This window comes from Alligator mississippiensis, chromosome 2 (genome assembly GCF_030867095.1).
Source record: "Alligator mississippiensis isolate rAllMis1 chromosome 2, rAllMis1, whole genome shotgun sequence".
NCBI classification, from domain to species: domain Eukaryota; kingdom Metazoa; phylum Chordata; order Crocodylia; family Alligatoridae; genus Alligator; species Alligator mississippiensis.
In genome coordinates this window covers 242271881-242286897 of record NC_081825.1, presented here as the reverse complement: position 1 = coordinate 242286897, position 15017 = coordinate 242271881, and the positions used below count along the sequence as shown (strand labels likewise).

General features: G+C 41.9%; 1 protein-coding gene across 2 annotated transcripts in view; it reads right to left on the bottom strand.

Annotated features, from left to right (window-relative positions):
* The window catches only part of GPR176 (G protein-coupled receptor 176), a 135643-nt gene that overhangs the window by 5256 nt on the left and 115370 nt on the right, over nt 1–15017 (bottom strand). For both annotated transcript variants that reach the window (XM_019496482.2, XM_059723005.1), the window contains one exon: nt 2452–2704. In XM_019496482.2, coding sequence (XP_019352027.1) covers nt 2452–2704 — 253 coding nt within the window. The remainder of the gene's footprint in view (nt 1–2451; nt 2705–15017) is intronic.

Below are 15017 nucleotides of genomic sequence, written 5' to 3'. Positions count from 1 at the left end.
CAGTGACCAGCCACCCTCTAGCTCTACATCTGAAATTATATTCCAATTTGTTTTAATGTGCACTCATGAATCTATAGAACTATTGATCTCTTCAAAATTAGTTATCTATAAATATCCTAAATAAAGCATAATTGTAAGCAGCAACTGGAATATGACTGGAGCACAGTTTTCTGTACTCTGACACTTGTCATACAAAAAGCAGGGTAGATTTGTACTTTATGGATTAACTAAATCAAAGATGCATAGCATAAGCTTTTGTAAAATTGGAAATGCATAGTATAAGCTTTGACAAGAGCTCAGTGTATGTATTTTTAATCATTTAGTCCATAAAGTACAGATTTACCCTGCCTTCTGCCAGACTTCAGACTAACACAGCTAACTACCTCTCTCTACTCATTTGTCATACAAATCAGTGAAGTGAGAAGCCTATCACATCCATGCTTTTGTGTGTAATAAGTCACCCAGGCCATGTAGGAAAGTATGACCTCTGTCTATTAGTGGTTCAGAATTCAAGAATCTTAGTTGTACCTGTCAAGAAATAACACCAAAAATAAACAGCAGCTATAATTCTAGCAGGCATGTACATGAAAACAGAATGAGGTCTTAAAATCATGTTGCTTTGTAGAAAGGTTATTAGCAGTGCACAGTGCTATACACAGCAATTCCTGCATATGCTGTATAGTCCTGTGTTCACCCTTTTACTGGAAACATACTATGGACTTCATTTGCAAAAGATCTAGTAGCAAGGGCATTGAGCAAATAGACAGTTAGACATATAATAGCAATGTGCATGTGAATCTCCAATTTGTATATCCATCTGTGGAAGCTGAAGTAATTATATTAAAAATTATTTAAATATCAGACCTTGTGTAGCAGATCTAATAATGTGATTTTTGTTGGTACTGTCCTTTAGATGGTCTATTTTCAGTCAGAGGGAATAGAGATTCTCTTTATCCCTGGGGATAGGGCTTAATGGTTCTTGATACTGAAAGTCATAAACTTTATTCCTGATCTCAGAAAATGCACATATCTTCCCTCAAGATGTCCAAAGTAAAAGACATCTTCAGTGTAAATCCAAACCAATTAAAAACCTGTAGAAACTAACTCATCATACTTCAAAAGTATCCAGCAGTACCACAGTTGTGGTACCACAAATGCAGTATTAACAGTTTTGTAGCTCTGGCTGTTTATGACATGTCATGAGCACCTAAAGTTGCACAGAGTGAATGAACCTACCTTGTAGAAGAGTTCTTTCATGAAGAACAGTTTGATTGGATATAATTAGTTATGTTTTCTCTGTGGCCATTGTGAAGTGTCCATGCAGTATCTCGACAGGAACATAATAATAATAAATAAATAAATAATAGACCCTGGGGCTTTAAAAATACGTAGTCTAAAAAAAAAAATCAGACCCTTTGTTTATCTTGTTTTTAGGGAAAAATATGACATTTTTAAAATTTCTCTTGAAACAAAACAAATCAAGATTATAGGAACTGGGAATAGGTTTAGCTAACATGACTCTGAAGCAATTTTTAGTAAAGGAGAAATGTCAAACAGAGCTGTACAAAACAGAGCAATATGGGTTCATAAAACCTATTAACCTTTCTTCATTTCATTCATGTGGGTTTCCATCCTCAATTTCAGAATAACGTGTGTATAATTACATGTGCACTCCTACAAGCCTCATGTAAGTGTGTAACACTCCTACCAAATTCAGTGGGATTGCACCCTATATTTATTTAGGAGCATTATCCTGATGCTCATTAAGCACTGTATGCAATTATGGGACAAATGAATTTCTCCACTGCTTTTATCTGGATTCATGAATTTATTTTGCAGTGGATGAAACACAATCCTCCCTCCTATTTATGCCCAGTGTGCTGTGATATATGGGAGCCTCAAAACCCTAGGGGTAATTTTGCCTTTCTTCTTATTTTACTACCACATGGGGAAAAGAAACTGGGCCAAAAAGTATGGAGATTATAATGAAGACTAAAGTGGCACTTCCAGGCATAGTTACACATACAAATTTTGCCCAATATTAATTGAAATGTATTGGGACAACATTTATAAATTAATTTAACCCTACTGAAGTCAATAGAGGATTTGGTCCAGTATGGCTAGGACTCAAGTTAACTACATGATTATCAATAAGTTTGTACAACAGCCTTCATAGCATCCACAATGTAGGTATCATTATTTGCAGCAAAATTGCAGTGTCGATGTCAAGTAACATATTTTTGTGATGAATTATGCAGTCAATTCATATCATCACCATTTTTCTCTATAGTCTGCTTTCCTTTTTCAGATCTAACACTGATTTATACTGGAATCTGACAGGAAGACAATCTATTTCACATTAGTCATATCAGTATGCTGTATATAAATCCATTCTTTTGGAATTTTGTAAAACCAAAAATAAAAACAGCACGTCAGTAAAGCTGATCTTACCTGTCCAAAGCAATAGCAGGAAAACTAAGGATGATCACTGAGCAGAAGACTTTGTGCAAGAACTTGACAATTTTACAAAACATCATGGTATAGATCCACCAGCAGCACTGTGGACTGGCACTGAGGACAATGTCAAAAGGCACGCAGACTAGGCTGGCACAGATCCCAGAGCAGGCCAAGTTTTTAATTAATCTGTTTGTTACTGATTTAAAAACTGATGTTCTGCAGGTTGACCACAGCACCATGAAGTTTCCTGTGGCAATAAAAAAGATAAGAAAAAACCCATATCTTAAACTAATTTTCATATTTTATACAAGTACAAATAAAACCATTTGTTTCAAAATCACTATACCTCATTGATAGGATCTAATATCTTTATTCAATACATACAAGCAGTACATAGAGGTTGACCTAATCAGTTAAACTTTCTACTATATGTACCTAAGCAGAGTACCCAGACCAAGCACTTATAATTAAAATTGGAATTCCCTTACAAATATCCAAAACATGGAAATCTGCTAAAATGTCCACACTTGAAGAACTGGCACAGTATTTACCAAAAATACACAGTATTTTTAAAGACAACCATCTATATTAAATTAATATAAAGCTTCCACATCAGTGATTTTAATTGCTTATACGTGTATGAAAATGATCCAGTGGCTTGCTTTTTCCACTTCTGAAAACCTTGGTACATATTTCTAGTAGTAAATTCAGATCTACAATATTCACCTGAAACTGAACAGGATTTAACAGATTCCTTTTATACAGTAATGTCTAAATATACCGAGGAAGGGGAAAAAAAGAGGAACATAAGATACAAGCCATAAGTTTTTCTAATATTCAAGAGGTGCACAGTTCAGTTTGCACAGAAATATGGGTGCAGAAAAAGAAAACAAAGGCAAAAATCCACAGAAAATAACATTAGTGTAATAGTATTTAATCACTGATAGGTGGACTCATACTCTACTCCTGATAGAAGAAAGTCTCATAGCAGAGAAATGGTGATTCCTATGCAACCTCCACATGACTTCAAAATCTCACAGCAGCAGCACAGAAAAGAAAAGAAGCACTCTACTGCACAAATTCTGGGGACCCTCCCATTACATACCAAAAATGCCAAAAGCTCAGACTCAATATAAAGCAAATTCAGATTACCAAAAACAGATTTTCAAAGATGAGAGAAAAATTACCTAGCAGGAAAAGTGCTTTGAGAGGGAAAAGGTTTAAATGCACCGTATGAAAATAAAAAGATGCATTTATTATTCATCTTGAATACTATACAGCAACCTTAACTTTAGAGCATGTTTTTTGCTGTTTCAAATAGTACGCTGGGCACATTCTAATGATCATGCACGTGCGGTTTGCAGTGCCTCAAACCTATCTGAGGTGCCGCAAACTGTACACAGCACATGTGCAACCATTCATTGCACTGCTACTTCGCAGTGCAATGGTTTTTATGATACTGGGAGATCCTGGTGTAAAAAAACAAAACAAAACAAAACAACCCACCGCTAAAAAAAGTGGTGTGGCGCACATGGGAGCAGCATGTGCTGCCAGAAACCGGAGCCTATCTGGCCAGAGCTGCACTCTGGATGCTAGCCTGGCTCCAAGTTGCCAGCCTGGCTCCGCTGCTGCCCTGGGAGGCCCCCAGAACCCTAGGTAAGTACTGTTGCCAACAGTACTATTTTACGGCAGAGTTAATTAGTCTATTGCACCCTAATACTGGCACACGTGTAGATGGTGATGCTTTACTGGAGAGCTAATTAGTCTACTCCACAGTAAAGTGCACATGTAGATGCAACCACTGAAAACTAACTAGTTACTGAAGGAAATGGAAAGATGTATTGCCATAGATATGCCAGTTTACCTAAAGGAAATCATACGCTCATCAATATTGTGGAAGGGGTCAGATTGGTTTTCCTAATCTAAATATTCCATGATATACATCCAGGAATCTGATTCTAAACTCTTTCCCTCATTCAGAGATTCATCGGTGATATGTATGTAACTTTAAAACTAATTAAAATCATAAAAGAGCTGAAGAACATACAAAACAATTTAAATAAATAAAAACAGCCCCATCTTGAAGAAAGGTGCATGTTTCTAAATATTTAGAGAACTCAAAACAACAGCAGAGTCTCTCGATGCCTCAAGAAGGGTGTTTGTGCCTGAAAACTTGCAAAGAACTTTTTTCCCAACTATTTAGTTGTTTTAATAAAAGTTATCACATCTACCCAAAGAACCTTGCCTGCCTATTTCTAAATATGGGGTCCCACTAGTGGACTGGAAAAGTACACGTGTTTAAGGAAAAAGGCGGGCAAAAGGAAAAAAGATAGGTAATGGTTTATTATAGATAACAATGCAAAAAAAGAACTACATCAATTACTGGTAGGATTTTCCTTGCCTGATCTTCTTCAGCCGTTTTAAACATTTCTTTGAGCCTCAAAGGTCTTTCAAGCTTTCAGAAGAGGATCTCTCTCCTTATTTTTCAAAATAAGCTTCTCAAAAAATGAAAACAAACTTACTTTATTCAGTCTTTCCACAGTAACTATCAAAAGCCTCTTTAACAGTCAGAGAAAATTACTATTAAAGAATATTTCTCTTGATGTCACTGTGCAGTTAGATAAGGAATTCAAAAAAGAAATTATAAGTGCATCTCTGCAGGGCACTAACAGACTTTGGTAAAACATCTTATCAGACTACAAATTGACATAAAATAAATACAGTTAGGTTAAGGTGTTGGTATTTGATAAAACATTGTTCAAATTATCATACCAAAACACAGCTCTGATCATTCCACATTGTCCAGTCCATTATACATCAGACATACTTAGTTCTGTACTAAAGCTACAGAGATGCTTGATAATCATTAACAGCTGTACACACCACATTTAAGCCTACAGTAAAATTTTCAGGGCCAACCTGTGTTCAGTATGGCACAGAACGCTAAACTGCATGCAGTGAGGCACAGAAATAGAGATGGGCAAAAGTGGTTTTACAAATGGTAAGCTAAATCTGGAATCCCTATGTGTATTGTACCGAGGGAAGACATACTGGGGTCAGTGAAATAATTATTTTGACATAGCTACATGAGTACAAAAATTACCACCACAGGTAGGGATTTTAATGTGATTGCACATTGTTATATCATTCTTATGCAGCATCTTCACACTTACCAGAAAGTCATACTTTTCATTGCTTTATGGAGGCTGAACAAAACGGAGAGAAAGCAGCAACCTAAAAACTCTCACCTGTGATATCCATAAGCAGAAAACCTATTTTTTTTCTTGTTTTCCAAATAATATTGTCAAACAAACAGAAAACACTGTCAGCAGCATGAGCACAGTCCTTGCTTTGGTAGGCCAGTTTGCATTACAGGCAGACAGACACAGAAATACCAGTGAATTGACTTGTAGATCCTTGCTTCACTTGGTTAAAAAGGTTTTTAAAAAGTGACCCATATCTTCAATGTATTAAGAATATGCAGCATATATGCCAAAATCAAAGTACTACTTAGAATTATAATAATTATAGTAAATAAATAAACCCTCGTTTTTCCATTTTACATAACGTGTGAAGTATCTTATTACCAAAATTACTGTTTCATATCTGTCAAAATATTTAGCTAAGTATTTACTATCTGATATATTTTAAATAGTGGAATGATCATCTAGTTTTAACAGTTTCCTTGGGCGTGACAAAATATTCACCAAGCAGTATTCAATCAGCTATGTTTAAAGCTTTGTAAAGTGCTAAGAGGTATTCAGTCAATCAAACGATTTGCTTTGCAAAAAATTCCTAGCCCTTCAGTTATTAGGAGAAAACCTTGCGCGGTAACTACATCTTAACTGTGATGCCCGGGAATAGGAAAGAAACTGGTGCTTGGTTTTTTAAAATGGAAACCATTTATTCATTTTAAATTGCTTTAGTAGCTCTTCACCTCTGTAAGGCCAAATACAAATAAAGTACTACAGAAGAGTTGATTATTTGGAAAGCCAATTAACCAAAAGGCTTTGTATTACCATAAAAAACCATCAGCCACAGTTGGGTTTTTCTGTTGGCAAGACAACTATGCATTGTTCATGTACTAGGTGCATTGTTTATGTGCTAGTGCTTTTAGATTTAAAAATTACACAGTACCATATATTTCTTGGGGGTTTTTTAAATATTTATTTTACGGTACAGGTACAACAACAATTAAAATATAGTTTAAAGCACTTCATACTTTGGTGTGTGATTTTCTAGAAAAATGATTATCCAAAATGATAGTGACACTATTCCAAATAATCAACATTCTACTGTATTGAACTTAGAGGGAGTTTCAGTAATGATTCAGATGGTGGCAGACAACTGTGAAGCGAAATGTCTTGATTCTACAGTACAGTTTCTGAACTTGCAATGAACTAGTGTGTTCTCTTGAATCAGACTGCACATTAAAATCAATAGGTTTTTATAAACCTAGAACTGCCATACAATGTCTTCTAATGAGGCACAGATGAGATGAAAACACCACAAACACTGACCAAACCTAACTGGTAAGCAAGAGGAGCGTAGCCTACAAGGCACTGTCCCTCTTTCTAAGTAAGAAAGGGAAAGCCTTTTTAAACAAACTGCATTAAGCTGCAGACAGTGTGACTGGTTGGTGTTGTGGCGCTGCGCGATAAGGCTCCCGGGTGCCCTGGGGATGGGGTAGATACCCTACTGACAGCCCCCACTTGACAGGGGATTGTGGCCCAGAAAAGGCTGAGGGACAGCTCAACTGAACTTCAGGCAGCTGAGCCCCAGGAGCAGAGGCACGTGCATCTCTGCCACTCCACTTTAAGAGCACGCTCTCCCTGTGCGTGGGAGGGCATGCTGAGAGTGACGCCATAAAAAGGTGTCTGGAGCCCTAGCATGCAGCAGCAGCTGACTAGAAGGGAGTAGCAGCAGGGAGGCCCTCCACCGAGCTAGCTGGGCATGACATGGATTCTGGAGAGCTGCCACTGAGCCAGACCAGAAAGAACCAGGAGGGGTTCTTGCCCCTGAAGACAGGGACAATGAGGCACCCAAGCGATTGGTGAGACTCACCCCAGGACTAAGACTGAATGCCAAAAGCGTGAGTCCCTTGCCCCATGCAGCACCACAGCTGGAGCACTCTAGGGCTTACCTTATCTCTGATTTGATGCAAGGGAGAGCCAACAGAAGAACCCTGGTGCAGCCTGCTGCAAGGGACAGTTGATTTTGATTTGATAAAAAGGGAGAGCCGATGCAGGAGAACCCTGGTGCGGCCCAATGAAGACCAGTTACAAGGGCCAGTTGATTTTCATTTAATTCAAGTGTGAGCGCCAATGTGGGAGGGTCCCTGCCTGGTTCATTTCAGCCCTACTAAGGGGAATAGTTTAGTTAGAGTATGCCTAGGGTAAACACCCAGGCAGCACGGACTTTAAAGGTGTTTGGACACAAACATTAGGGCTGTGTGAAATTTTGGCAGCCGTTTCATTTTGTAGGTGTTTTGGGCTCTTCTGGTGCCCGAAACACTGAATCCAAATCAAAATGGAAAGCTCAGAAACATCTCCAAAACAAAACAAGGCTTCTGAAACATTTCAGAAAATTTAGAGTTTCGGAGTCAGGCTTGCAGGGAAACAGCTGTCCACTGCTGCCCTGCCACGCGACTCGGCTCTTCAGGGAGCAGAGATTGCCCCAGGGGTCTCCTCACCACTGCTGCCCGCCCTGCGCTGCCCCGGTGATGCAGGGCAGCACCGGGCAGGCAGTGGCGGCAAAGAGACCCCTAGCATGGACTGCTCCCTGCGGAGCCAGATTGCATGGCCTGGCAGTACTGGTCCCTGCCACACAACCTGGCTCTGCAGGGAGCAGAGATCCAGGGCTGCACAGGGCGAGCAGCAGCAGTGAGAAGACCCCAGCACAGATCTCTGCTCCCTGCAGAGCCAGGTATTAGAGATCCACACAGGGGTCTCCTTGCCTGCATGGAGGGCAGTGGCCCTCCCCCTCCTCTGGACAAGCTCCTCACAGCCTGGTGCTGCTCCTGCTCCCCACTGGGGCCTTGCCCTCCCCCAACACACCTTCCCCTGTCAATTTCAGTTGCCAGGAGCAACTAAAAGACCCAATTTCAGGGATAAGGAAGTGGGGAGGGGAGGACAGAGGAGCTGAGTGGTTAACTCCTTGGGCTCTAAAGTCATGCTGGAACAAAGCTCCAGCAGCGGCACTGAAGAGCTCTGTGGACTAGATCAGGTCTACAGACCATAGGCTAGGGACAGAAATTACACATAAACCAGCTTAAGTGATTAGAAACTGGTTTAAACCTGTAACAGAACAGAAATTCAGTCCACATAAGCCAGTTTCAAAATGGGTGAAACTGGTTTAAGATAAACCTGGTTGAATGTAGTATCAGACTTAACTGATTTAGGTCAAACCAGTTTATGGAACTTTTGTCCCAGGCCCCTTCCTGGTTCAAGTTAAGTTAAATCACAGTTCCCCAGCATCCCAGGATGCTCTCTGGGCTGAGCTGTGCTGTCTGCTCCAAAGAACAGGGTCGGCCCCACTCCTCTGCTCCCTAGCCAGAGCAGTGATTGGCTGGCTGACAATCAGGTGGTGGTGGCAAAGCTGGCTGGGGACCACAGCTGGGTTTATTGTTGGGGGGGGGAAGCCCCTGCTAGACTTTTCCCTGCTGGTAGGGGATTTAATCCCCCCTTCCCGAGCAGGGCCAGTAGGAGACCAGCAAACTCCACCCCCTCCCACCTCTGGCAGAGACTGAGACAAGCAGTTGATAAGGAAAGGGGAAGGGGCGTAATTTCCCTCAGCTTCCCCAGGCCATGGGGAAGGGAGAAGAGGCTGGGGAACTGGAGCTGGAGGGACTGGTCCCCTGCCACCTGTGAGCACAAGGCCAAGCCCTGCAGGACCAGACTAAGGGGTGGGAGGTGTTGGCAAAGACCTGGCACAATCATCACAAATATGTGCTGGAGATGGAGCTAAGGGAACAGGAGAGGGTCCCAGACTGCTTGGACTGGTCTGACCAAAGAAAGGAGAAAACTACATTTACATTATAAAGCAGAACCTGTAAAAGGTGGAAGACTGGAATACCTAGGAAGAGGCAAAAGACAATGAATGCATGGGAGTCCTGCCAAAGTGCTATAAGTGACAAGCATACTAATGTCAAGGTGGGGAAGGGGGTATAGAGATGAGACCTGTGGGATCTCCACTCCAATGCCTAAGATCACCTGCTGATTCCCCAAGAAGGACTTTCTGAATACCTGGCTATAAGGAGACATTCTGGCCTCAGAATTACATAATTCTGCCAGGCCTAAAACCTCGCTTCAGGAGTCTCCCATGGGGTGCCTACAACCATCTGTCCTGTTTCCTGGAGAACACCCACAAGCCTGGGGTAACACTGCCACCACCCAAGCACTGGTTTCTGTTAGGCCTCTCTGCAGCCCGGGACACACACACTCTGTAAAACTCGGGGTTGCTTTGCCTCAGGTAATATTTCTGGGTGCATTTTTCAGACTGAGGCATCCCAAGATAACCTCAGGTAGGACTGAGGGAACATAAACAGGCAAGCTTCGCTGGCCAAGCTAGGAGCAAAAAGGCCTACCTCTCCCCGTTCCACAATACAACAGCAAGGCATGCTGTAACCCAATGACTTTATTGATTAGAGGGGAAGGGGCGGGGGGAGGAACAAGGAAGTCAGAATACACCTTGAGCAAACATAAGCAATCAGAGTCTTATTCAGTCTTGGACATAATAATCCTTTATAAAATGCATCTGGCCTAGACATACATCCTAACTCCTGGCTAGTTTCCAAGTCCTTACTTACGGAAAATCATCCAGGCAGAAACCTGGAGGCAAGTTGCTTGTTGCTTTCCAAAAAAGCCCACTGCCAGAAAGCAAGTATTCCCCCCCTCCCCTCAGGAATTTATCCAGCCAGGTCACCTGGTTAACCAGCCAGAACCAAAAAGAAAGCGAGAGAGAGACAAAGGGGTCCACCTGGAATGACCCAAGTGAGGGGCAGAGACAGTGGAATTTCTTCACATATGTCAACTACTTTAAATATCAGTACTCAATTAACATTTTCATTGTGCTGTATTAGGATAGAATAAATGCTTGCTTTAAATTGCTGTTTTTCATTCAGAGATTAGGTGGAGTCCATCGTAAACAGGATTACAGTAGAGAAAAGGCAGAGAAGTAGATTGAGAAAAAGAGAAAAACAGTAAATATAAGCACAGTGATATATCATACTTGGTATGCTAAGGCAACAAACTCTAGCAGATGTTTATGTTTCAAGTCTGTAATATCTGAAGGGAGTAATAGAATACAACATTTAATGCTCTAAGTATAATTCAAAGCAGTTAAAAAAACACCAAAACTTTTTTTCAGTACACCTTTTCCCCTCCAAATTGGAGCCTTCTCAAATTTCATTGCTAGACAAAGTGTTGATCCAGGCATTAATAGCTAAGTAAGATAATTCTGTAATAATATCTCTTAGCAATAATTCTAATAATATACAAAACCCTGAATAATATCTTTAACAAATGATGATCCCCATGGAAACCTGAGATGATTATCTAAAAGGGAATACATCTGCCACACAGTCAGAAAAAAAAGGTTTGTTCCCTGCAATCTACTAATGGAACCTTAGCTAATGTACCCCACTGTATTTAGTCATTAATTGGGTAATAAATTATACCTTTATTATTAACTTCAGCCAAATCAGGACTGAAACAAAACTCCCCCCAATACAAATCCTGCATGCTTTCATTTTTTCATGATATCTCTCCTTTTGTATTTTATATTTATCCCTTTCATCTAAAGCAGGGTTTTCTGGATGTACAAACAGATATGAGATAAGCAATTAAAATGTTTGGAACTTTTTCCATGGAAAGAGATACTGGGGAAAGAATCCACTTTGGTCATCTGTTTAGTGGAAAAACTGATATCTGTTGTTGAAAATAATTAACAATTTAAGGCAACAACAACACCACGTACACTGGGTTTTTGCTTTCTGACAAACATTTGAATGGCCTTAAAGAAAGTAGTGTAGGAGCAATGTTGTAGCCATGATGATCCAGAAATTATGCAAGAGGTAAGGATTTCTTAGGATGATATCTTTTATTTAACCAGCTATGTAGTTGGGAGAGAGTCAGATAAGCTTTTGAATGCAAAATGTTTTGCATTCAAAAGCTTCTCTACCTCTATCCCAAATACTAACTAGATAACACCCTTGCGTCTCACTCAAGACAAGTAGACACCTTCTGCAATATATTTCATGTCGACAAATTTGTATAAAATTCATATTCGACAAATGTGTATAAATTTCATGTATATATATTTGTCAACATGAAATATATTTGTGTGTGTGTGTTTGTATTAAATAACACATTTCTAATGGAAAATTTTGGTGGTTATCAGTCCTTTTATTATATCCTGAATCTTTAACTACAAGAGACTCATTGCTCGTCTCCTGAGGGAGCTGTGAGGGGATTCACATTGGCTGTTACAGAGTGAAACATGCACTATCTGCATTCTCCTGAATATTTTACCTTTTTCTTCCTTTACTGTTTGCCTCTCAGCTAGAACAAGAGTCATCTAGACTGATAGAGTTCTCTTTGCAATTGTGAAATATAAAGCAAACTTTCTAAATTCCCTAAAAAACATTGGCATTACTTACTTTTTACTAATACTGTTACCACAATTCTGTTAAAACTATGGCAATACATTTTTATTCAATTTTTGTACTTTTTGATTTGGGTGTACATGCAAGGAGCTAGCAAAAGTAGGTTGGAGCAAAATTAATTATAAAACTGAACATTAATTTGTATTTTTAATAACCAGGCATTTTTCCTTTTACTAATCTGGGCATATGCTACTTAATTTTGAGATGCAGTTTCTGTGCCATATGCTTGCATTTGTCATTTATATATTACTTTTGTGATAGATTTGAAATTGGTATGCAAATTTATGGCCAATATTCCCTCCTCCTGTTCTATCTGTGGCCAGTGCATAAAACACTTGTATTATATTCTCTGACTTTCAGGAACAAAAGTACATTCTGGGATTATTTTATGTACATGGCTTTCTTTCAACAGAAAAGCTTTCCATTTCCTCAGTCACACTGAGATTTTACTAACATACATGCTTTCCCTCTCCTTTGTACCATAGACTTCATAGATTTCATAGACGTTAGGGCTGGAAGGGACCTCAAAGATCATCAAGTCCAGCACCCTGCTCCAAGGGCAGGAAGTCAGCTAGGGTCAAAGGACACCAGCAAGATAAGCATCCAAGCGTTTCTTGAATACGTCCAGAGTAGGTGCCTGCACCACATCTGGAGGGAGTCTATTCCAGGTCTTGGGGGCTCAGACAGTAAAGAAATTTTTTCTTAGGTCCAGCCTAAAATGGTCTTGTAGGAGTTTATGACCGTTGGTCCTTGTTTTTCCTTGGGGCACTCTGGTGAACAGACATTCTCCCAGATCCTGATGAACACCCCTTGTGTACTTATAGGTAGCCACCAGGTCCCCCCTGAGCCTGCGCTTTTCCAGACTGAAGACTCCCATGGCTCTCAGCCTCTCTTTATAAGGCCTATTCTCTTGCCCTCTGATCATGCGCGTGGCTCTCCTCTGGACTCTCTCAAGCTTCTCCACATCCTTCTTGAATTGTGGAGCCCAGACTTGGATGCAGTACTCCAGCTGTGGCCTCACCAAGGCCAAGTACAGTGGGAGGATGACATCCTGAGATTTACTTGAGAAGCATCAATAGATGCAAGTCAGGGTTTTGTTTGCTTCACCAGCAGTAACATCACATTGGTGGCTCATGTTCATCTTGTGGTCAATCATGACCCCCAAGTCTCTTTCAGCAGTGGTGCTAGTAAGTGTAGCACTGCAGAGCCTATAAATATGCTGAGGGTTTTTTTCCCGGGGGTGGAGTACCTTGCATTTACCATGTTATGGATTCAATAATTCTAATATTATAAAAACCTTAATCCATCTATCTGTCCAGAACGCTTTATTTGCACTTTGATTGGCTGACTGAAACAGCCAATCAAAGTGAGAAAACAGCATTTGGACAGGAGGTGGCGGCACAGCAGAGTGCCACCATGATGGTGGGGACATAGGGGATGGAGCCAGGGGGGTGGGGGTGGGCCAGGCCAGCACAGCTGGCCTGGCACCACCCCCCCACCGCCTTGCTTCCTGGAGGCAGCAGCAACAGAGCAGATGGAACGGGGGGGGGGGCCTGGTCTTACCCCCCCCGCCCTGCTCCCTGCAGGTGGCAATGATAGAGTGGGGGGCAGCACAAGGGCACCAGAGCTGGCCTCTCCCCACCCTTGCTGTTGGAGGTGGCAGTGGTGTTGGGGGGGCGGGGGAGCAGGGTCAGGACACTGCAGGGGGGGGCGAGGCCACCGGCACTGGCCTCAACCTATCCCTCCCCACTTCTGTCGTTGCTGCCTGCAGAGCCAATGCAGGCCGATGTGGTGGCAGAGGGGGGAGGAGCAGGCCCGACACAGGGGAGGATAGGGAAACAGGTGTGCTGTGGCAGCAAGCGGGGGAAGAATGGACCCGGGCTGATGCAGCAGCGGCGGCACCAGTGGGGGAAGGGGAGGAATGGGTCCGGGCCCAACACGGGGCAGGGTGGAGGGGAGGAGCAGTGGGCCCGGCCCAACACAGCCCAATGCAGCAGTGGCGGAGGGAGGGGAGAAGCAGGCCTCATCCCCCCTCAGGCACAGGCCCACCCGTCCTCCACCCACATCCCCCACGTCAGCCATGAGCCCACTCCTCCCATCCCCTGCCGCCACCAAGTTGCTCCGGGCCTGCTGCACCCCCTGCCGCTGTGGGCCAGCTTCTCCCCACCCTTGGGCCCAGTCCTCCCCCACATCAGGCCCGGGCCTGCTCCGCACCACTGTGGCAGGGAGGTGGGGAGCAGGCCCGGATGGGGAAGCCACAGGGCTCCATCCCCACCCGCTTCCCCCCACATCATTCTTGACAGGAAATCGGCTAGTCTTAAGATAATAGCTTTGAAATGGCCTTCTGTTACAAGCCGTAGCTCATACTTAGCTTCTCCCATGTATGTACATGGGCTCAAACAGCCAACACTATCCTCTCCCTCCCCTGTCATGCACATGCTCACTCCCTCATAATTTTCCATCAATGCAATATCTGAGTATGGATTGCTGAACACTTTGAACCTAAAACAGTCCAAGATGTATCCCTGGTACAAGCAAACTGAAGCCAATGGATGAATTTGCCAAATACATACTGGTAATAACTATCTGGGAAATATTTGGGTACAGATTTGAAAATCTTAAGAGTGCTGCTTTTGTCCTTTCTTTTACCAGGTGTAAAGATATATATTAGCAAAGTCAGAGGAGCCTCATTAGCAAGTTTTGTGAAAACATTCCTCTTGTTGAAATAATAGATGGCTAGGGTCCCTGGAAAACTATACAGAGAAGAAAGTGGGATTTCATTGCTATTGGTTTATTGTTTATAACAAACTTAATAAACCACTTTGCCCACTGAGGCATTAAAAAGCTTTCTAGGGTCTTAAATAGTGCACTTAGCTCCATAACATGGAGAATATAG